This window comes from Toxorhynchites rutilus, chromosome 3, assembly GCF_029784135.1.
Source record: "Toxorhynchites rutilus septentrionalis strain SRP chromosome 3, ASM2978413v1, whole genome shotgun sequence".
NCBI classification, from domain to species: Eukaryota; Metazoa; Arthropoda; class Insecta; order Diptera; family Culicidae; genus Toxorhynchites; species Toxorhynchites rutilus.
The window spans coordinates 310744623-310770498 of NC_073746.1; the positions used below are offsets into that span (position 1 = coordinate 310744623).

At 37.4% G+C, this 25876-nt stretch overlaps 2 protein-coding genes across 5 annotated transcripts in view; one reads left to right on the forward strand and one right to left on the reverse strand.

Moving 5' to 3' along the window:
• Nucleotides 1-25876, reverse strand: part of LOC129779975 (zwei Ig domain protein zig-8-like) — a 629574-nt gene that overhangs the window by 382741 nt on the left and 220957 nt on the right. The gene's annotated exons all lie outside the window — the stretch shown is intronic.
• LOC129774435 (uncharacterized) lies at nucleotides 15207-16274 on the forward strand. Its single transcript, XM_055778173.1, has one exon. It carries the CDS (start codon nucleotides 15207-15209, stop codon nucleotides 16272-16274), a length of 1068 nt encoding a protein of 355 aa, XP_055634148.1.

The window sequence follows — 25876 nt, forward strand, 5'->3', positions numbered from 1 at the left end:
TAATTATGCTGTAAAAGTCAATGACGAATATCGATAAGACTTTTTGGGAAACTTTTAGGAGATATGATCAGTTTCAATTTAGAATTGCGGAATTACAGAATTGAAGGATTCAGTTTCACTGCATCCCGAAATTAAGAACACTTACTGAAAATTCATCTGTTCAGTTAAATCAAAACAGATTGAATTTACATAATCGATTTTGGATCAATAGCGTTGAATTCTGTTTGACATCGTTTTTTTTTGGTATAAATTGTCAAGGAGAACACATTGGTGGATTTTATAAAAAAAAATCGCTTCCGGAATAAATATTATAGCAAACAAAAATATTTTGAGGAAATAATTTTACATGTTTACAAAAAAAACTACTGCAATAATATGTTTCAATTAGAAAATTTATAAGATTATACTATTAATAAAGAAGAGGAAAACTATATATTATAAGGAATATACGAGGATTAACCTTACGATCCAATTTAAGAGAAAACTCTTCCAGTTTTCTCTAAAACTCATTGAGTAGGGGGAGATGCAGTGACCTGACATTGGTTTCCCGAGGTAGAATTTTACTGAGAAAGCATGTCATAGGATATATTAGGCTGTCAAAAAAGTCCCGCGGTATTTCCGCGAGGTGTCGTTGTAAGCGCGTAGTTCTAGTCGTATTCATTGTATCGAGTCATACTATAGCTTGTTGGAAAGGTATTTTTGCGCGCTATAATAAAGTCCTTGACAGTGTTTTGTTTGGTTAAGTCGTTCGTGAGTTATAGTGTCGCAAATATGGAGCAAAATAAAGAGAAAATCCGACATATTTTACAGTACTACTATGACAAAGGTAGTACTATGACTATGACATTGTCTTCCATCAAGACAACGCCAGGCCACACACTTCTTTGGTGACGCGCCAGAAGCTCCGGGAGCTCGGATGGGAGGTTCTTTTGCATCCGCCGTATAGTCCGGACCTTGCACCAAGTGACTACCACCTGTTTTTGTCCATGGCGAACGAGCTAGGTAGTCAGAAGTTAGCCACAAAAGAGGCCTGTGAAAATTGGCTATTCGAGTTTTTTGCGAAGCGAGGAAGCGAGCTTCTATAACAGGGGTATTATGAAGTTGGCATCTCGTTGGGAACAAGTCATCGAACAAAACGGCGCATATTTGACTTAAAACAGATGATTGTAACTAATTTTATGAACAAATGAAAATTCAAAAAAAAATACCGCAGGACTTTTTTGACAGCCTAATATGTATATGAATTGATGTTTTTAATGGGAGACATTCCTATTAGAGGTAGGGACCAACCAAGGATTTTCCAATAGGATTGTTGGAATTTTCCATACTAATGGGAAAAAACCCAAAACTCGTTCCAGGTAGCAAATAAGATGGTTTTAGTTTTCTTAGAGCACTGTACATTCTCTGTGAAAGATTAGGGAGAACGATAAAAAATAAGGTAAAGTCAGTCGATCGTCAGCTACGCGGGAGGACAAACGTGACTCCTGACGGAAACAAAAAAAAGTGTTGTTATTTTTTTATAAAAGAAATTGTCTTGGACGCTCGGTCCGCTTCAGTCAGAGGCATTGTTCATTGAAATAGTCTATCAACTGCCATTAAATCAATCAATACTGGTGCAACTTTCAAGAGGAGTCTCCTGTCGAGATTACAATAGACGAGTAGGAAAATTAAAGAGAGCGAAACGTATTAGCAAATGAGCATATTGTGACATTAAAAAAGATTATTGTCTTACGTTACAAGAAGCAAAATGAAGAAATTAAAATGAAAACTGTTCATAGGGTTTGTAGAAAAATGGCTATCAGATGTGGGAAAATGCAAACAACGCAAATGCTTTTGAAGAAATTGTCTCCCGATTTGAAAATAATTATTTGAGGTCATTTGAGGTCAGAATGATTCTATAACATAGAATAATACCTAAAATCACGATAAACTATGACAGAAGCTAAAAATATTTAAGCATGCATTTTTTTTCTATAGCACACAAAGTATAGCAAATCGCACTGGTACAACCTTAGCCAGTACCCTCCAAAGCCCCCGTGTGTGTTGTTCGTCTATTTACATATAATTTGTAGCCACTCAAACCGGTTCACAAAGCGAAGTTCGCACCTCCATATAATCACCATCGTCATCATCATCCTCGTTACTTACACACTTGCCGCTAGCAACCGCTGAAGGGATATGGGGCCCTGAAAGGACTCTCTTTTCATCACTTTATTTCCTGCCAACGGGAAGCATTACCCACTAGGATCTTTTCCCCCCTCGCCATTCCCCTCCTTGTGAGTGTTGTTTCGTGCTTTTGTTTTTTATCCGCCCTCGGTGCGCATAAATACTTGGAATGGCACCTTTTTATAACGCGAAAGACCAGAATTTTTACTTGTAGGTAAACTTTTAATAAGGGCTTTTTCTTCTTCCCGATGTGGGCTGTCATGCTTTGCGCCACTGCCGGAGAGCATATTTTCTGTGGGAATGATTTTTTTTTGCTCCTGTGAAGGTGGTGTGTTTTTCTTTGCTGCTAAGTTATGGCGTTGAAAGCGCGCTCGTGTTCTTCGGCACCATCGTGGTAGTGTTTTGCTTCGGAAGAGGCACTTGTTTAAGTTACAGGTTATTGCCGGTATCGTGGGAACGAGAGTGGCCAGCGATGGTGGAGGTGAAATTATTAGTCACTCTCTTGCTCGGTGATTCTGGCACCATCGACTCGCGATCCGAAAACTGTCCTTGTAACAATTATTTGTTGTTTCCCTAGCACTCTCCCAGTTCATAGCTCACATTGACGGCAACGTGGGTGGACTAGTACCACTTCGTGCCTGTTGTTCCACTTTCAACTTCCGCCCGGACTATTTACGGCAGTCGGAAGTGGTTATAGCATTTTTCCCACAGCAAGGAGTCCCTGCTTCGCGTGGTACCAATTATGATAATTGAAGTTTTCCTCTCACTTTCATCCGCTTTCTTGTGAAAGTGTCAAAGTTCTTGCCATCGGTTTTGTTACAATGTTTACGTGTAATTACCGTTGAATAATGATTAAATTACGAACTGTTCCTTTTCTCTAATAGCGGAGTTTTATGTTTCCTGCCGTGGTACCATGATTAACTTCCGATGATTACTAGCTCGGGCGACTATTTCCGACCAAATCTCATCCTCCAATGGGCTCCGATTTATCACGTAATACACTTTACCCCCCATACGTGGGGACTCTATTTCAATTTCCTTTGGAAGTATGACACGATTTAGGGCGATGATCCTCCGCAATAACGAGAACAAATAGCAGTGCAGAAAAAAATAACGTAACGTAACTCGACGTTTCATCTCCGATTCGGCTGCGTATCAAAGCATGATATTGAAATCCATACCAAACAGGAAACCCCCCCCCCCCACACACACACACACACACACACATACAAACATAGCATTCGTACGAACAACCCATTTTCGCCGCAGCCGTATTTCCCGCGCCGGAGTACCACACCGTGTGGAAGATGATATCGCAACAACCCCTCGAGCAACGAATCAGTTGCAATAATCTTTGGCCCAGCCAACATTTCACCGCCCACCGCAAACCACCCACCGAAACAGAGCGCGGAATTGTAATAAGCGAATGTTGCTTCCCGGCACGCTTCGAGGACTCCATTCGCTTCGAAGAAAAAAAAAAGAAGAAAAAAGAAAACCAGCGAAGATATGATAATCTGCCGAGAACACAAAACCATTCCATGTTTAATAATGTCACACATGTACGCCCCTTCCGCCTCGCCCACTCATCCGCCTCCGTTAAACCCCGTCCTGCCCGGGTGGAGAGGGAGCGAAAAAAAACGACAATAATATTATGAATCTTTTAGCGGGTTTCATTCGGCTGTGGCGCCATTTCACCTGCCTTGTAATTGTACCGAATGTGATCATGTTATATTGCTTTGGCGTGATTTTTTATGCCTCTGTAGCTTCATTTGGGTCTGAGCAAAAGGTTCCTAATTTTCTGTTCGCCACGAAGCGAGCGCATCCGCTGTATGGATATGAAGCCTGTTTTATTGGGATTGCGAGCGCCGAAATTGATGCCGTTCGTCCCTTTCCGGTGGGTTATGATATCCACTGAATAATAAGGATAAACACGTGTTCACCATTACACCGGGTGGATACACGCCTCGGCAGCGGATCCTAGCTTCGCGTGTCGGGAAAGTACGGACAAATAAAACAGACTGTGTGCTCTACGAACTTTATTGATCGATACAGGCATTGGGCAAATTTAGCTGCCAATTCTCGGAAGGTACTGGCGTGAGACCTTGGAATTTAGACATGAAATGTGTTTCGGTGTTTCCTCTGAAAGGTAATTTTTTTCTTCGTCTCGGGAGACTGGCTTCTTCGGTAGGATGAAACAGTGCCGGGCTGATTTTGGTTTGTATTCATACCTGCAAGTGTTTGGCTCTCACGAGAATTTTGTGACGTCTGTCGCGATCGTTGTCATCGTGGAGAGCTATTTCAACACTTATTTATTTGTAATGTGAAGATATTTATATTCCAACCATATCACAATGTTTTTCCAGTTTACTTTGCATGCTGAATAATTGTACACTGTAAAATACAGGATGTTCCAGTTCCATGTTGAAGATGCAATGTAAGTAATTGATGAAAGAAGCTAATTCTTCACGAATACAGGTGCTATTTCATCTGGTCTTGATCCTTCAAATGCATCTACATTTTACTTAATTATATAAATCCATTGGATATGATTTGACTTCAGATTCGACTTTGTAATCAAATTTTGTTATGCGAAGTAACAAGAAAAATCCAATTCCACACGAATGAAGGATATCCCTAATATTTTTTGAAACAAAATATAGTGTTTGAAGCACCACCGCATTGTTCATTCGATCCGCAGCAGTGTCATATTTATCATAATTACATCTTTAAAATTGATGGTCTGAATTTGATGAAGAAAAATAATTTTTTTTACTACATTTAATCCTAGTATAAAAAAATCCTCTGGAATCTCAGCCCGTGTATGAATAACTTTTAAACGGTTTTATTTAGCTTGCTCAGTAATCTGTTTGTATGTTTGTATGTTTGTAACATGTTTGTCTGTAGCGCTGACCCATATTAATAGAAATTTGACCCCCTTTCTGTTGACCGATTGATCTGAAATTTGGAACACACCCTTATCTCTGTATTCATTATAAAACTGCGTATTTCATGATCTTGAAAATCCAAGATGGCGGCCGCTACAAAATGGCGGATCACATATTTTCTCAAAACCTCATCGATATGGGTTTTACAAAACCCCATCAATATGGGTATCAAATGAAAGGGCTTGACTAGTAGAATACGGTTGTTTATGAAAAATGTAAATCCAAGATGGCTGCCACTACAAAATGGCGGGCTACATATTTCCTCAAAACCCGATTAATATGGGTATCAAATGGAAGGGCTTCAATAGTAGATCACAGTAGATCATGCTAAAACCCAATCCAAGATGGCCAAGATGGCAAATCGCATTAATATGGCCGTTGACGTAGGATTCCGTTAGGCTATCTGTTGATTTAGGATATGTTTGAAGAATTGCATCAATTAAACTCTTTGATAATAACCAAGGCCCTGAAAAGGGAAAATTTTGTTTGGTTGTTGGGTATTGTTTATTCACTCCATCAGTATTTACCGAGTGATGATGACAGAAGTATGGTAAACAGTCGTTGGGTGGTGCGTATCAGATAGAAGATGCCGAAGTGGAATGAGATATAATGAAAACCGCCCTCTGTGACTCTAGACGAGATGCCTCCTGTGTTATGTATGGATTAAATAAAGAAAAAAAAACTCACCAATGTAATATAAGATAATTACCAATACCGAACACAATTATCAATTTTTCTCATCAGTAAAAACATGTTACTTCAATATAGAGAAAACATATTTGAAATGGAAAAGGTAATTTTCTTTTATAATTTTTACTTTCTGAGTTTTACTTTCAACCCAATGCGAATTTTAATTGGACTAACAACACCTAATAGTATATGTAGAGCATATGGGAAATCACTTTCTCGAATACTTCTTCACTTTTCCAATTTTTTCTCGCCGCATGAGTTTTCCTTGGGTGAAAATGAACAAAACAAAACAGACATCTTAAACCGAACGACCCGTTCTCGAGCAGGAACACACCTTGGTTTTAATTTATGAAAATTTAAATAAATCGTTTCGTATATCAAGTCATTTTTAACATAACTGCTAACCATATACAATTTTACAATTACTGTGTGGTTCGATGGTGGACTGTATATGGTTGGGGAGGAGGCAAAGATGCTCGTGACCTTTCCTCGGTTTAACTGGACAGCTGGTGATGCCTCACGCATGCGACAATCACAATCGCCGGGAAGTAGCTGGCTGAAAAGCTGCGTGCTGCGAAACTTTCCACTCGCTGATCTACGCTGACGACCACTCTCGTTGAATCAGCTGCTAGATAGAAACTCTCAAACACTGTGAAATTCAATACACGGAATGTTGTCTTTTATAATACACTTTATTTACATTGCCCTAACTTAATCTAAAATTATACTAACTTATTCTAGACTAAAAGAGAAACACTTGTAAAAAAACTGTTCGAGCTAAAGACACTTTGGCACTGTAAGATAAAATTTGATGTCAGAGCGTCTCACTGGCTGAAACGCATAGTTTTATTCAGCGGTAATGCTGCAATAGCGATGGACAGAATTTTTCTTCCTTGTGTTGTTGCCGTTATTGCGCTATGTAATGCACGTGCGCTGCTGGAAAGGGAATCAAAGAAAAGGGGCGTTTGTTCCTTATGAACATGTACAGACATGTTTTCTCTTGCGGTTTCTCTTTTCCTCAGTCGTGAGACTGAACAATTACACTTATGCTAATTTTCTCACAATACACGATCGGTCATTGATATGAAATTTCAAGAAGCAACCAACATTAAAGTTCCAAATTTAAATTTTATTTGGTAAAATTAATCGTATCATGCAATATAAAAATGTCCCCGACTATATTTGCAATGCCGATTTCCCTCGGACACCTTGGTTTTGATGTCTCTGTTATGAAACATTTAGGGAGGATCAAGAGTTCCCCCTACTTTCTTGTATTTGCAATGTCGATATCCCCCAGGCAGGTTAGTTTTGATGTCACTGTTAGGGAACCGCCGCATGTGTCGTCAATTTCGACCAATTAGAAGTGGATATTTCCGTTAGGAAATGGGTTGACATTTTTCCATTGTTCGATAGTTAGTTTCATGACATATATTATTTTCTTCAATATAAAAAATTGTTATGGAGTGCCGAAATCGATTGACGCAAAAATTGCATCAATCCATCATGAAATGACTGAGCAATAAGCGTTTGAAATTGGACAATTTTCATGATGTGCTCGATTTTCGGTTTCCAATTTGTACCCCAATATGTTCCCGAAAGACGTAATCCTACGTCAAAAAGGTTGATTGAGATATGTGTATCAAACGAACGAACTTGACTTGGAGAACATACTTTGTATTTTCTGCCATCCACTCTATATCGATATCAAATGAAATTATTTGACTGATAGAATACAGTACAATGGTTGTATTGTAGAGAAATATTGTAATGAAACAGATAATGTACTAAAAACTAGAAAATAAAAAAAAAGTAAAAAAACTTTTTAAGTTAAACGGTTTAATTGTGATTTAACATAATAATGCACTAAAAGCTAGAAAATCATGAGGCAAGTAGCAGTCAGCAGTTATTACACCTCTCCTTCATTAGTCTAGGGCATTGATAAGACTAAAATAAAATCGTGGGCCACGTTGGATTTCCATTATCCACAATTAGCGACTTCCTCATCTGTCCCACGATTTTATCTTAGTCTTATCAATGCCCTAGACTAATGAAGGAGACGTGTGAGAACTGCTAACTGCTACTTGCCTAATTATTTTCTAGCTTTTAGTACATTATTATGTTTAATCAAACCGTTTTACTAAAAAAGTTTTTTTTAACTACTATTTCGTTTTTTTCAAAAAAGATCATTCGTGTCAGTAGTTCCGTATGAACAACCAATTCGAAATGAGGCAGCAATCAGTGTTAGTGTTAATAATACTAGAGTTCTAGCCTCTGACTATCATTGTATACACCCAAAGTTAATTTTTAGCACAAGTTATGCGGGATGCCATAACTTGTGCTAAAAATTTATTACATTAAATGATCCGAAAAATAACAGAAAATGTTCTACTCCCAAACACATGTATATCATTTGTATAATATATATGCTAGAGCCAATATAAGCGAGCGAAACTGGCGACACATTTAAATGAAAGCATATGGAAGCTTTTCGTATAGTTTGCCAAATACACGGCCCAGACAGAGAAAGATATATTCTCGTTCATGTTCTTCTTTATCCTCTTAGAAAACACTTTCTAACTTCGTGTTATGATGAGGTGTAATAATTCCACACGAATGAAGGATATCCCTAATATTTTTTGAAACTAAATATAGTGTTTGAAGCACCACCGTCCAATTTCAAACGCTTATTGCTCACTCTTCTTTATAACAGCACTGGCGGCTATATGGATAGCGTGGTCGTGTGAAATAGCTTTGCATTCCAGCCGGCCTTGGTTCGATCCCCATTGACGTCGTATGGACTTTTTTTGGCACAATCCCAAATGAAGTGAGAAAAGAACACAGAAAGAGATGTCTGCTCGCATACTTACAAACCATTTTTATGCTTTTAAAACAGCTCATTATTTGCGCATTTGACTCTCCAGTACACTAAATGGCATCATTTCTGCCAAAGATGAAATGTTTTCTGCCAACGCTAGTTTGGGTGTAGTATTCAAGCCTTTTTTTTCGAACTTTACAATATGAATGAAAATAAGCACGTGAAAAAAATCTCATTAGATTGTGTAAATGGCAGAAGACAAGGTTTTTTTTTTCGGAAGAAAAAATGAATACACCTTTTTGAGCGCAGCATCTTGAAGGCGCGAAAATAAATGAATTCATAGTCGAGATCAGCACTTGAGTTCAAGATTTTAGAGTCGTCAATAATCATCGCAAATCATCAAACTTCGAAACAAATAAATCTTGTTCATCTCCATTGATTTTATTTTGTTGTATAGAGGGTATAAGACACACGAAATTTTGGATTGTATTAGAAAATCAGGCATAAAGAGGGCTTGTCTGTCTACAGCCATTCCATGCTAAACCGATATGGTGGTTCACAGATTTTCAAGAAAAGTGGTAGTTTTGTTCCTTATAGCCCGTATTTTTAATTTTTTTTCATTAGGGTGCTCATTTTTATTTTAGGTTGGTCCGAAAAATCAAATTTCCGCCGTATTGTTACAAATAACCTTTTTAAAAAAATCATAAGTCTTGTGCTACTGGATCGATTCCAATAATTGATATAAAACACTTGAGAAAAAAATGGATTTTGTTTCCGTAATTATTGAATGTATTTGCCTTTTATCGTTTACATATTTTAGAGACAAAGGGCTTAATATTTTTTTAGGTATATTTCTTGAAAGCTGAGCTCATTTTATATATCTAAAAATCAGAGAGGTGTTTTTTGCGCTGTTATTTTTAAAGTTAGTATGTTTTGATTGCGCATGTAGTTTTATAAAAATATAACAGATGAACTAATTTTATTCCGAACTAGATCTCTTTAACGACAATCTTTATAGCGACAAATCTCTCTATAACGACATGTCCAAAGGTCCCTTCAAAATCGCATACCAATTCAAATTACGAATACTTTCTTTATTGCGACATTTCTCTATAACGACAATTCCCTATAATGACACATTATCGCTTCTATTTACTAAAACATAACATTCTCTATTGCGACAATTTTCAATTTCACTTCACTCATAGTGGTGTGTGTGTCAATGTCAGTGCCTACGAACGTAAATAGTCTATGTTGTGTATTATAAAGTTTAATCAACTTCCAATATCTGTTCACGACCAATTTAAATTTTCGGATACTTACAAAAACAGAAATTTAAACCGTAAAAGATGGGGAGAGTTCATTGACACTTATTAATCGAAGAATTTTTGTATAAAAATTCCGTCCTAGAATAAAATTTGCAATAAATTTAACAATGACTGTATTGTTTGCGCAATTGTTACATGGATAAAGCTTATGATATCAAATTCAGGCAATAACTTGAAGTATCATTTGTTTCACTTCGAAAACATTCACTGCCCAAAATGGGTTGAAATACATGAAAATTTTAAACGCTATAAATAAATTGGACATAATTCAGGTTCGAAAAGGGTACTAAAGAGATAACATTGTCTAATGAATTCAATGTTCAATGTGCAAAATGCGAATTTATTCATCATTAAAAATATAGACTAGAGCCGTGAAAAGGGTAAGAATATTGGTTTCATTGATGTTCAGTTGGTATATTTTGTCTGTCGATGAGATAAATAAAATCAATCATTTATTAAATCAGGGTCTGACGGAGCATTCAACAATTAAGCTATAAGCCCACCCAGCAAGCAGATGTTTTCCAGATTACCTATGCTGGTTATTAACAAAAAAATCAATTAACAATTTTCTATTTTTTTCTATCTAGAGAAAAATTAGTTTCGGACGAATGAGCTGAATTTCATATTCATTATTTAATGTTTTTTTTTGTATCAAGATGGTTATACATCAATTGCTTTTGTTTCTAATATAATTGGATTGTTTTGCGTGAGCTTGGGCGTTTCCCTCCTTATAGCGACATCTAAGCTATAACTATAACGACAATTTTTTATAGCGACAATTCTTTATAACGACGGTCGCTTGCGATGTCGCTATAGAGAGCTTTCACTGTAGTTAGGAACCATAATATTAAACATAACCAAAATGGATATCAATATGGAGTTCCTTATAGTTCGGGAAATACGTATTACCTAAATTCAATCTAATTAATTTATGAGATAAAGAAGCAACAATCGAAATTGATTCAAGTTTCTACGTATAACATCACCCATTCCATGGCAAACCGATATAGTGGTTTCCCGATTTTTGTGAAAATTTATCGTTACTAATCGCTAAATATTAGACCTGTTTGTTATATTTGTTTTTAATTGGGTTGCCCGTTTCCATTTGAGGGTGGTCCTAAAAATAATTTTTTCGTCGTTTTCCCAAAAATGACTTTGTTCAAAAAATCATAACCTTTGAACTACTGGACCGAATTTAGATAATCGACATATTTTGATATTTTGATTTGTGAGTCTTCTTTGGAATAATATTACATTTGCTAAAAACATAAATTTTGTTTTTCCAATCATTGATTGTATTTGTTTTTTGTCGTTTACATAGTTTTGGGACCAAGTACGCTATACTTTTTTAAATATTTTTTCTTGAAAGTTGAGGTTTTCCTACACAATACATCCAAAAATCAGAGCGGAGTTTTTTTCGTTTTTGAGTTATGATTTTTCAAAATTAACATGTTTTCAGATCTATGCAACTATAATCCAATTTTTTTGCAAGATTGATATATTTTCAAAGAAGACTAGCTCATTGGATTCAATATGATATGTAGAACATATGAATCGGTCTAATAGTTCAAAAGTCATAAATTTTTGAAAAAGACCTTTTAGGAAAAAAGAGAAAAATATTATTTTTCGGATCACCCTAATTTGGAAATGGGCACCCTAATGGAAAGAAGAATATGGGTCTAATAACTTTCGTTAAGCGATTCTAATGATTGACATATCAAATTGAAGCCAATTACCTCGTCTTTTAAGGAAACATTCTTTAGTTGCAGAAAATTTAAATTTTATTTCTGTTATTATTGAATGTATTTGTTTTTATGGTTTCCATGGTCTCGGGACCAAGGGCGCTATATCTTTCTATATTTTTTCTAGAAAGCTGTGGTTTTTACATGCATTTTACATGCTTAACAATCCGAGATGTGTTCTTTCTCGTTTTAAGTTACGATTTTTCGAATTTAACCGATGGTAAAAAAAAATAATTTTTCACCTTTATCCCAAAAATAACTTTTTTTCAAAAAATCGTAACTTTTGAACTACTGTAGTGATTCAGATGATTGACATACTAATTTTTTTGAAAAAATATCACACTTGTGTGAATATTTTCTGGTTGCATAGATCCAGTATGTTTGCATAGAAATAAGAACGAGGACTAAAAACATGTTAACTTTGAAAAATCATAACTTAGAAAAGAAAAAGAACGCATCACTCGTTTTCAGATATGTTATGTAAAAAAACCTCTGCTTTCAAGAAAAAAATATAAAACAATATGGCGCCCTAAGGTGGCTCAACATCATCCCAACTCTATAATGGGGGGAGGGCTGCCATACGAATGAAACACAGATTTCTGCATAATTCGAGAACTAACCAAGCAAATGGAGCCAAATTTAAGGCTGTCTTTATTCATTCATATTTTCTGTATCAAACATTTATTCCATGTAACGGAGAAACAAGCTATTTGGGAGTGGTTGAACGAGAATTCAGTCTGAAAATAATCTGATATTAGAATGACGAGTTTTGGTAGAAGTACTAAGAATTTTACAGTTAGTTATAGTATAGTTACTTTTAATGGGTCTATTAGAAGATCGATCAATGAACAGTTCTGCGATTGGACCCATGAACGTGTGCTTGGTGAGAAAACGTGAATGTTTAAAGGTCTTGATAACAAAAAATAAATTATAGGCGGGACGAAATTTGCCAGGTCAACTACCTCATATATAAATCTAGGATATTTAAAATAAAAAAAAACAAAAATTCGAAAGTCACGCATATCTATGTTTCGCAGTGAAAATAATCGGTTTACAGATCTGAACGATAACAAATAAACTCTTTTGAAATATATTCTTTATTTTCGCCAACCGAAATATTTTCTAGAAATAAATTAAATGGCAGAACAACGTTTGCCGGGTCAGCTAGTTTTTACAACAAAAAACAAAATCAAACTATGAATAAATTTTCCGTATTTAATGAATTCACATTAAAACAGTATCAAGTTTTCTACAAGGAATTTTTAGCAAATTTTTACCTGATAAGGATTTTCTATTACAATGATTAGATTTTCATGGATATATTGTAATAATTTCAAAACTAGTCGAGTGAATTCATACTTAAAGTCATGTAAGCAAAGACCACAAATAGTTATTATCATTTATAATGAAAAACTTAGAACTGTCTTCAGGTATGATAATTTGAGAAAGGGTACACATACTCCACTACAAATCAAAAATAGAATAAGCGGCTATACCCTTACTAATATGATGACAGTGAGGACTTCTGGAGCAGGTGGTTAGACTTCTGTAAAACCGTTTTAGGAAATAACAAAATTTACTAGTTCTCTCCTGTATATCCGATTGGCATCACTGCTATAAACGTTTATTGTTGTTGTTTTCATACTGGAATTTTGTTTTGCTTTTTCTGGTAGTTCTTTAAGTTTTAAATACCATCGAACTCTTTGTTTGTATCGTTCTTCGCTCTGTGTCTGAGTTGTAGCGAAAGTAGTGAATAGTTCTGTGTACTTTTGTGCTGGTGAAGCTGTGAATTATCTCCGATCAATTGTGTGATGCAACGCTACAGACTTCCACACTCATTTTTCCGATCGAAGCGCCTCTGCAGCAGCGGATAGCGGAAAGTGCTGTTTATAGAGTCATACCTACTGCTTACATCTCGGAGCATCCACATATTTCCAAACATACCGTCACATTACGCTAACGTGCACAGTATGGAGAAGAAATGTGGAGACTGCGGTGAGGATGTCACCGGCATCGAACCTGCTGTATGCGGGCTCTGTAGTGCATTCTATCACGTTGGAAGAGAATGCTCAGGGGTGTCCCATACGGAGATTTGTTTTCCAAGGGAGTCGCTATCTGGATTTGTCCATCCTGCAGACCAAATTTCGACGGCAATCGCGTTCGTAATTTGTTGAAAACACAGGCAGCGTGCTCATGTAGTGATTTGCAATCTCAAATTGGTCAACTGACAAAGCTTGTGCAAGAAATGGCATCGAAAGTTGAAAGTCATTGCAGTCATCCGTCGGTGGTACTTCCTGGTTCAAATATTGAATCTTCTGGTAGTGTATTTTCGAAAAAGGGGATCGATAATGGCAGTGACTCCAGACTTCTATACGTGAAAGACAAAGTCATTGCTCCTCCACCGATGAAAGGCACTAAATCAGTCGACACAAATCTAATTGCGAACAATGCTATTTCCGAACCAAAATTCTGGTTGTACCTCACAGGATTTCGCCCTCTTGTTACCACCGAGGAAATTGAAATATTCGTGAAGAACGCCCTGGAATCAACCGATGAAGTGAACGTGGTAAAACTGATCACCAAGGATGCTGACCTATCTAGGCTCAACTTTGTATCGTTCAAAGTTGGATTGCGTCCTGAGTTGAAGGATAGAACTTTATCATCTACAAGTTGGCCGTCCGGTGTCGGATTTAGAGAATTTGAAGAGTCTGGATCAAAAAACCGGTAAACGCAAGAACAACAGAACGAAGGGAGAATGCAGCATGGAATCCGGGGCGCACTACACGAAGCATTCTGGAAACCCCCAATTCCCTCAGCACAGTCGAGCATTTCCTGTCAGCAACCAGCAGTCGCCCCCGTCCTGTGTCTGAGGGGGAAGAGGGGGTCTTCTAACTTGCTAATTCAGGCAAGTACAAACACAATACAGCCGTTTCGTTTCCTGATACGCCCGTTGATTCTAGCTTCCCTTCAACTTCATATATTACGCCGTCAGCCATCATTTCACTACTGGGACGCAAGCCTGCAAGCTCTATGGAAGCTTCTAATCCCCTCGCCACAGTCGCGTTATTCCCGCTAGCGTCCTGCAGTCGTCCCAGACCTGTGTGTGAGAGTGGAGAGTGGAAGTTGCCCGCCATTGCAGGCAAGTGTAAATATGTATGCGATCAGAATAGTTCGCTTCCTGTGTTGTCTACTGCTTCCAGCACTGATCCTGATCGTCCGATGTCACTCTACTATCAAAATGTCAGGGGCTTACGGACCAAAATTCCGCAATTACGTTTACTACTAACGAGTTGTGATTATGACGTGCTCATTTTCACGGAAACATGGCTCCGTGCTGACATTGGTAGTGCTGAAATTTCCAGAGAATACACGTTCCTCCGATGCGACCGAAACGAATCAACCAGCCAACATTCTCGTGGTGGAGGAGTGTTGGTAGCGATAAGAAATCACCTTAAATGTGAATCTGTGTTTTTGACACATTGTGACATGCTGGAGCAGGTAGCAGTTTGTATCAGTCTACATGGGCGATCCCTCTACATTGTTGTGTATTCAGTGTATCATAAACCACGCTACTATAACGGATATAATTATATCAGTAGGAGACTTCAATCTTCCTAACTTGAAATGGCAGTTCGATGAGGCTACAAACGGTTATATTCCACCTAACGTAACCTCCGTACATGAACAAATTCTTGTGGAAACAATGTTCACTATTAGTTTGCGTCAAATTAACAGTTTCGTTAATTGTAATGGTAGATTGCTGGACCTGGCATTCGTCAATTTACCAGAGCATCTTGACCTGGTACTTCCTCCGTCTTCACTGCTACCGGTAGACAATCATCATGTGCCGCTTATTTTATTAATCGACAAGTGCTGTGACGCGTCTCCTCTACAAGACGTCCGAGACGATGAGCGCAATTTCAACTTTCGGACATGTGATTTCAGTATACTGAACAACGTACTTGGTGATGTCGACTGGGAAGTGCTACTGCAGGATGGATCATTAGACGAGATAGTGGCGACGTTCTACGACAAACTGCAGAGAACAATTAACGATCATGTACCTAGAAGAAGACCATCGTCTAGCTCAAGTTTCAACAAACCATGGTGGACACCGGACTTGCGCAATATGCGCAACAACCTCAGAAAATTCCGCAAACGGTTTTTTCTGTCACGATCTGACGACGACAGAGGTAATCTTCGTCAATTGGAAGCATCCTACAAAGTATTACTCCAATCAACCTACGAGAATAATATGTCAAGGATCCAAGCAAGTGTTAAGCAAGATCCCTCACGTTTCTGGGATTTCGTCAAGCAACGAAATTCAAATAACCGAATCCCACATAACGTCAGCTACGATGGAGTGAATGCTCACAACAACACAGAAGCAGCGGACCTCTTCGCTACGTTCTTTGAAAGTGTATTCAGCAAAGGATCCCCGGTACAACGCCATGATTGTTACGCTCATCTGCCGTCTTATGATATCGACCTTCCTGATCATTTTTCCACATCCGAAGTTCTAAAGGCTCTTGAGGATCTAGACGTTAAGAAAGGTTCTGGTTCGGATGGCATTCCGCCATTGCTCTAGAAGAAATGTAGTGCTACACTAGCAGCACCAATTTCGTATATATTCAATCGTTCACTACAAGATCGGATATTTCCATCGGCATGGAAAATGGCAATCATTGTACCAATCCACAAAACAGGCAACTGTAACCGCGTTTCAAACTATCGAGGTGTTTCTTTACTTTGCAGCCTCAGCAAAGTTTTTGAAAAATTGGTGCACAACGTTCTCTATAACGCAGTCTCGCCATTCATCTCTGAAAACCAACATGGTTTCATGAAGCACCGGTCAACAACTACAAACCTGATGTGTTACGTATCCACCCTGACTGGCGAGATGGAATCAAGAAAACAGATTGACTCTATATATATCGATTTTGCTAAAGCATTCGATACTATACCACACATCCTCGTTGTTGACAAAATGAAGCGCATGGGCTTCCCGGGATGGATCACGGAGTGGATTTATTCGTACTTGACGGATCGCTCCGCTTCTATAATGGTTAATTCTGCCTACTCTCGATCATTGTGTATTTCATCCGGCGTACCTCAAGGCAGTGTTCTTGGTCCGCTGATTTTCAACATCTTTGTGAACGACCTGGGAATCCTGCTGTCATCGTTCAACCTCTCTTTCGCGGATGATTTGAAACTATTTCGTATTGTCTCATCTTCCATGGACTTCGCAGCCTTACAGAACGATTTAAATGTGATAATAACATGGTGTGACAATAATGGTATGCGGGTTAATAGTGGCAAATGTAAGGTGATAACCTTCACTCGTGGCACTAATCCGCTCAATTGTCAATACTTGCTGGGGCTTGATCCTGTTGAACGAGTGCAGACAGTGTGTGATCTGGGCGTTAAATTCGATTCCAAGCTTAGTTTTAATGAGCACATAGGTACAATCACCGCCAAGGCATTTTCGGTATTGGGATTCATTCGTCGACATGCCTCTAGCTTCACTGATATTTATGCTCTCAAGACGTTGTATTGCTCGTTGGTACGTAGTATATTGGAATATGCCGCTCCGATTTGGTGTCCGTATCAGGTAACGCAAATTCTCGCGATTGATAGCCCCCGCAAAGCAAATCTAATAAAAAAAATGTTGTACCTTTGTACAACATTTTTTTTATTAGATTTGCTTTGCGGGGGCTACCATGGAGGGATCCAGAGAATCTACCACATTATTCAGATCGATGTCAGCTTATTAGTTTAGAGACTTTGTCTGCCAGACGTACAAATCAGCGACGATTGTTCGTATTCGACTTAGTGCAAGGTAATATTGATTGTCCCGCCCTGCTCGAACGAATTCCGTTTTACGTTCCTCCCAGACGACTACGTTACTCGCCGTTATTGGCTATCCCTTCCCACAGAACTAACTACGGTCATAATAGTCCTTTCGACTCGTGTCTCCGCGTGTTCAATGAAGTAGGGGAAGATTTTGATCTAACAATGTCGAAACATGAATTTATTAGTAGAATTAGGAGATAAAATAAGAAATATTCAATCAGTCTGTACGAAATAAGCGAAGACGGTAAAAATAAAATAAAAATAATTTCGCATATTACTGTATAGAATTTTTTTTTACAAGGACGAGAATATCGGGGGTCTTCATAGCCTGATTGGTTGCGTGTCCGTTACTAAGCGAACAATCATGAGCTTATAAATCAGGGCCCTCAACTGACCATCTTTGTGTGTTATTCTAGCTATTACATCCACGCAACACTCAACATGTAACGGTAATCCCAGTCCCTTACCGCTCACACTACGGCCTGCTGCATCGGTAATTGGAACTATTATTAACACAACAATGGAAACCTCAGAACAACAGTCCCGTTGTGTCCAACTGTGAAAATTCGAACAATAGGAATATTCTAACGCTGGAAAAGGCGACATGTGTTTTGTATCGATAGAATTGGAATACTCTTACGCCTCAATGGCTATTGCGTAAATGATAAAAATATGTATCGATATGATAGGAATACTCTTACGCATGAGAGAAATGTAAATACAAATGTAATACATTACATTTGTATACATCTTATAGATAATCTAATGATTTTTCTACATAATCTAAATTTAAATTAAGGTTCCAAATCGATCAAATTCGGTTTTAAAATCCTATTCAGTTTGAACGAGGAAAATGTCATCCATATCTGGTAGACGGGGCGAAGAACGTGTTAAAAAAGCATACCACACTCAATAGATTTTCTCAATCAAATCTCAATTCCTAGATTTAGGATTTCATCTCCTAAATGCAGTATTACGTTCATTTTTGTACAGTGAGTCACAAGCTTGATGTTACGAGCGTAACAGTGCAGGTCGGAAGAAACTTTTTTACAAGAAAAAGGTGGAAAATGGGATCCGAACCTTGAATTTCCATCATGACATGTGTGCCACTGGAATCGCACTCACCAATTGGTCTAATTGATAATCGCAAGTCTTATTCATCTAGATGATAATCGCAAGGTGTTATATTAAGATGATCCGTATCTAGTAATTGTGAAATACTGACGTTCAAAATTGTGACGCGTATCGTGCGAAACTAATAATTATTCGAAAAATTTTTAATTAATAAATAATTTTCTGGTTACACTATAAGAGATAGAGAACTTTTCTCGCACCAAATGAATGCCGGTTCGAAAGTTACGATCAATTTGTAGGTGAATGCTAATACTGATTTTAGGAAAAAGACTTCTTATTGTATCTTTCTTCATCAATTTGAAGATCTCAAGAAAATGTCTTGAAGTTTCACAAATAATTTATCGATTCCATGACGTCTCACAACCCAATCAAATGGAACCATCTATGGAAGATTATCAGAACACGGTCCATGATCGTGTAAACTAAGTTTACAGAACCAGAAAATCTATCTACAATTCAGCCAGCAGGTCTAGCAAATACTCCAGTTTGAGCCCCAAACTGTCGATGTTCCATTCGACATTCGACAGGAATCGTAGTCATCGGGGAGGCAACCAATACGCTCCGGGATCCGGAAGTTTGTACGCCGCCTTCGTATGCATTAATGAGAGAGTCGATAAAATTATGCAAATGCTACTCTATAATTTACGTTATAATGAAGTGACAAAAAAGCGAGTGTGTAAGCGCTTTGGCGAATAGCTTGGAGGCAAGTTATCGCAGTGCTAGTTGTGTTGAAACGACGGTCTGTAATGTATGTATTCATGCGACATGTTCATGTGGCGGGGAAAGTGGGGAGGGGGAGAGCCAGGGGGTGGACGAAAGCACTCAGCATTAACTTAATCACATCACACAATTACAGCTGTTATAATTCACACGTCGAAGTCTCCGTGCGTATTTGCATAATGTATTTTGACACTTTTTTTTCTTCTTTGTGTTCTACTGAAACGCTGCAGAATTATTTTCCTCTTTTTTCCCCTGTCCCCATCGAGGTGAGTCGAGGTGCCTGACGAGCTGGGTGACGGAAGCGAAAAGCCGTGAATTCTTCCCATCGGAATATCGACCCACGTGTGGCAGCAATTATGCTGATTGTTGCCGAATTTTAAGTTTTCCTCTTTGTATGTGTGCATTGATGTTCGGGCGACATTTCAGGCACTTTGCCGTGCTTTGTTCGCGCAATAATGCGTCGAATAATATATGCGAAGCGTGCTCGAGGAACAAACGTGGGAGGGGGGGGGGTGGTAGTGGGGGTGGCGCTGCGTATATTGTCATACCTCCCACGTTGCGTTTCTTGGAACTTTTTGACTGTAAGCCTTGTGAGTGCTGTGAATAATGACAGGATTAACATTTCACATCGGGCGCAGGATCCGATGATGGAGCGGGCGTCGTTATTGTGGAGCAAATTTCGTTACAAAATGATACTTATTCCATTTGGAACATTAACATTTGAAGCTCGGTACCGTTTTCAAGGAACTTTTCAATAGCGCAAAAGTGAGCAAACCGAACAAAGATGAAACAGAGCTGCTTTCATCAAAATGTGAGTATTCGCATTCACCGCAAAGGCCCAAGAAACCTTTGAAATCCTTATCCACACGCTGCATTCTTCATTTGCGTTTCCGGATAAAAGCGAAAGTATACACCTCTGAGATGAGATTTATCTTTTTTCGCTGAGTAAACGTAATGCAAAGGAGGTCATATTGAATGGAAGCTGTTTTCTCTGTGCGGAGGGTCCATCTTAAAACCTCGTAATTTGTTATCCAATTATTTTTTTTCTTAGGAACTTTATTTCCACCCCTGGCTTGAAAGGAATTTTCAACGTGCAGCATGAAAAATATTAACCTGTACCTCACATTTGTGATAAATCCTTGGTATAAGGTTTCCGTTTTCGTAATACACTAAACAAATAAATCATGTTTGCCTCAAAACTATCACGCGTCTCCATTGGGCGAGTCAAGCTGAGTTCAACTGATGGAGATGCATAGTAGATTGGATTTTTTGTTGTGCTGGCACCGTTTTGTCTCTATGTCTCAATGTCTCAAATGAGCTTTTTCGTTATCAATACATTCAAACATTCACGTTTTCTTACTAAGCGAAAGTTCATTAGTCCACTATCATTTCACATTAGTCCAAACTGTTCATTGATTGATTTTCTAATCGACCCCGTTGAATTTACATTTTACTAAAAAATTCCTAGTACTTCTACCAAAACTCATCAATATAATATCAGAATATTTTCAGACACAATTCTCGTTCAAGATTTGTCAACCCCTTTCAAATAACATATTTCTCCGTTACATGGAATAAATATTTGAAACAGAAAATATGATAGAATGAAGATAGACCTCTCCCCTCTTCTCCCCTTAGAGAGAGGGTTGGAGTATCTAACCACCATAGAAACATTTATTGCACCCTAAAACCTCCATATGCTTAATTTGGTTTCATTTGCTTGATTAATTCTCGAGTGATGCAGAAATTTGTGTTTCATTTGTATGGCAGCCCCCCCTTAGAGAGGGGGGTGGAGTATCTACCCACCATAAAAATATTTATTGCACCCTCAAACCTTCATATGCCTAATTTGGTTTCATTTGCTTGATTGATTCTTGAGTAATGTAGAAATTTGTGTTTCATTTGTATGGCAGCACACCGCACATAATTGAAACGTTCGTTACTTTTTCTTTCATACTTGTGTTTGATATACCGAGGTATAGAGCGCCAAGTCGATGACAAAAATTAAAAAAAAAACACAAACCATTCCTTGTATTCCATTCCCGATGTATTTCATTCACGAATCTGACATGTTTGTTCTCTTGAACGTTAGATGTAGTTTGAAAAAAGGAATACATTTCGTTGTTGCAAATTTGTTATTTTCATCGAATGTTTTGCTCAGCTGAGGCGAATATGGCACTACTGAACGGTTTTCCATGTCAATGTCTGCGTTGTTAATTTTTGTCCATCATTATCAGTTTTTATTCGTTGATATATTGGACATCCACCTAGGCTTGCGGTCGTGTCGTTGGTGAAATCTTTAAGTAAATGCATTGCACAGTTTCCATCTGCCATGCAAGGCTATAAAAAAAGGCTATGTTTGCGGTAACAATATCGAACAATCCATATTTCGTCATCAAAATTGTTGAAATTTGAATGAAAATGTTTATTCGATGTTGTTTGAACACTTAGTAGACATAGCCTGGACCCTAACTCAACTATTTTTCTATAAAGCTCCTTGCATTTCAGCCAAAATATTATCCAGAATATAAAATAATTATCAGAGACTACTTTCGTCCGATATTTTCCCTACCTGTAAAGAATATGTTATTCTGTTACACAGAACACACAATAGAGCCATAGTTCATTTAAAATTTTTGTTTTAAAAGCGTGTTTATTTCACTCGAAAATTCATAACAATTTACGCTTCACAGAAATGGAACACGAAGCTCAAGGACGTCTATACGCATTGCGTTTCAAGGTCGGATGACATTCGTTCTCTTTGAAAAATAATCTACGGGTCGATTATTTGGATATTATTTATACCAAAATACTAAAATCGCGATTAAAAATAGGAAATGGAGGTAAACCTTCGAGGTTATACGTACTTTTATGCCAAATTTATAAAAAAAAAATGAAATAAAAATTATTTAGATTTTTTTTGCATAGGACCACCCTAATCGGTATGAAACATATGGTAATCGGTACCCTAGCGGTATCATATATAGTTTACGTCCTATTCTCATGCCTACCAAGTTTTCAGTGTATAACTTCATGAAAATCGGTCGAGTCGTTTCGGAAGAGTTCGACCACGAACATCGTGACACGAGAATTTTATATATAAGATATATATATAGAAATTAAGTTACATGAGGATATCGAAGAGTTTTTAAAAAGGAAAGACCGGTTTCGCAGAGAGTACAAGTTAGACTGATTTTATTATTATCAATTTTACATCATGAAGTCTAGCCATTTACCTAAAGCCCTTACGCTGCACATTCTATCCAGTCCGTTGTCGCGTCAGGTACAGAGTCCGAATCGATGTTTTACGTTGGTGTCCTAAATTGTTGTTTCGCTTGCGTTCGCGAATTGATGCTACCGATAAACTGTTCCACAGTGATCGGTTCTGTTGCTGTGGGGAAAATGATGTTGCTTGCGTTAACTTAGATATTCATCAAAATTGGTTTCGAGTATTCGAGTATTCGAGTTTTAATCAAGTTTCGACGTATGATTCAAATTACGAAAAGTTTATTTTTTTGACATATTATTTTCAGGAAAATGCTGCAGTATTTCAAGAATTGGGGTACCGTTATGAATCATATTTCGGACAACATCATGTTTCGGACGCTTTGTTCTAATATCTTGAAATGCTTAATGCACTGATAATATAACTATCAAATTAATATCACAATTGCTTCTTTAGAGCAACCCCTTGGTTTCACTATCATTTCACATGAGACCAACATTCGAATTATAACATAATCGACAAAAATCTGACAACGCTACTCATTATCGTTTGTGTTTGACGTTTGCTTAGCGTGAGCACGTAGAATTTACCCGTTCATCAATATTTAAATTTCTCCCGTGTTTCATCAGTTCTCATCATCGTTAACAGTTTACTGTGATTGCTTGATAAGTGACTAGCAGTTGACCATAAAATATAATCAAGTGTAATGTAATTTTCGTCCAAAAAATTACAAAATAAAATGTCCGAAATATGAATTCAATCTGTCCGAAATATGATTTAGTGTCCGAAGTTCGATTTTTATTCGCTTCTTTGAAAAGCATTTTATTCGATGATTTTTTTATGTTTTCAATCAAATAGGTACCAAAGTAGAAAGCTTAAAAGCATATTGAACAAATTTATCAAAAATATCAACCAATACCTGTGCATAAAGTTTAGACCTGTTTTCTGCATCATATGCCTTAAGCGTTCGAAATATGATTCAGAACGGTACATTCATATATCGTAGAATGCTTAGAATAAAGTATATATAACGTCAATTTCGCTCAAGAGAGTTGTTTGTTTATTTATTGTGCTTAAACATGATAATTTCTGCTGTCCAGTTTCTATTAGACCATCTCACAATTAATAAGTATTATCAATAAAAAATTCAAAACTATCGGCTGATTTACATGTCAATAATCGGCAACCTTGCCGTTTCGGCTAATAATCTGGAAAACTCGTGTTGACATACTATTCACTAAATTTTGCTGAACGGATTTCTCGATATTTTTTCATGTTTACGAAATTGCGACTTTGAGCTCTTCAATCGCGGTGTACCGCTTTTCTTCAGTGTGGATTCTGCATACAAGGATCTCTAAGATTTTCAATAGGATATCCACGCAAAAAAAGGTAGAAGAGAGGATTCAGAACACGTATGCAGTCCTTGAATGATGTGAAAGCTGTCTTGAGCTTTCCGGTTGCACAGATTCCCGCCCAAACCATGCACGAGCCTCCATCAAAATTTCTGGTTGAAAAATACTGTTCCTCCTCCCGTAAATCACGCCAGTACCCGTTGAAACCATCAGAACCATCCAAATTGAACTTTTTTCGTCATTGAAGTTTTGAACAAACCTTTATCTTTGCAGTCATTATGCAACTGCGTATTTCATGATCTTAAAAATCCAAGATGGCGGCTGCTACAAAACCAAGGATTATACATTTTCTCAAAACCCCATCAATATGGATTTTTCCAAAACTCCACCAATATGGGTATCAAATGAATGGGCTTGGCTAGTAGAACACTGTTACTACTGAACCGATCGACGTAAAAATTTGTATGTAGGTGTTTTTGGGGCCGGAGAAGGTTTTTACTATAGTTCGAGACCCCTCCCCACTCTCTAAGGGGGGGCTGCCATACAAATGAAATACAAATTTCTTTATAACTCGAGAATTAATCAGACAAACGAACCCAAACCATACAAATGAAATACAAATTTCAGCATAACTCGAGAATTATTCAAGTAAACGAACCCAAATTCGTCGTGTGGACGTTTAGGGTGCAATAAACATTTCTATGTTGGATAGACACTCCTCCCCTCTCTCTAAGGGGGGGCTTCCATACAAATGAAACACAATTTTCTTTATAACTCGAGAATTTATTAAACAAACGAACCCAAAGTTGGCATGTAGAGGTTTTAGGGTGCAATAGATGTGTCTATGATGGTATAATTATATGCATTGTTAGTCCATTTGATGTTTGCGCCAACGAAATTGATTTTTGTTCGAAAGTTGAAATGGATTTTAATGTGATAAAACGAACTACTATATCGTCTTCTGTCTATATAAATAAAAATGAATCGCCGAATGTGTTGATAAGAGCAAAACTCGAAGAAGGAATTATCCGATTTAGGGCTATCTTCATTCTTTCATATTTTCTGTATCAAACATTTATTCGATGTAACGGAGAAACGTGTTATTTGCAAGTGATTGAGAAACGTTGAACGAGAATAGTGTCTGAATATAATCTGATATTATAACGGCGAGTTTTGGTAGAAGTCCTAGGGAATTTATATTAAAAGTAAATTGTAAAGGGTCAATTAGAAAATGAATCAATGAACAGTTCTGCGATTGGACCCATGATCGTAAGTAAGAAAACGTGAATGTTTGGAGGTATTGATAACAAAAAATAAATTTTGGACGGGACGAAGTTTGCCGGGTCAGCTAGTATATATATATATATATATATAACATATATATATATATATATATATATATATATATATATATATATATATATATATATATATATATATATATATTTATATATATTTTATATATATATATTTTATATATATATATATATATATATATTTTTTTTTTTTATTGAAACCCTCAAAAATATAGTGGTTTGCGTCTCAAATTATCATGCCGGGTGTTCGGGTTCGATTCCCGTTCTGGCCGGGGGATTTTTCGTCAAAGATATTTCCTTCGACTTGCACTGTGGTCACGCGTATTCAAGAGCTTGCCCCTTTGGCTTATGAAATCTTAACTAGTATTAATAAATGACGCTAGTTAATGCATACGTTGAGACGGCAAAAGTTCCACAGGGAACGTTAACGCCATTCAAGAAGAAGAAGAAGAAGAATATTTTTTCAAAACACCATGAATATGGGTGTCAAATGAAAGGACGTGACTAATGGAACACAGTTTTTCATGAGGAATGCAAATCCAAAATGGCCGTCACAAAAAAAGTTATTCATCAAAAATGCAAAACTAAG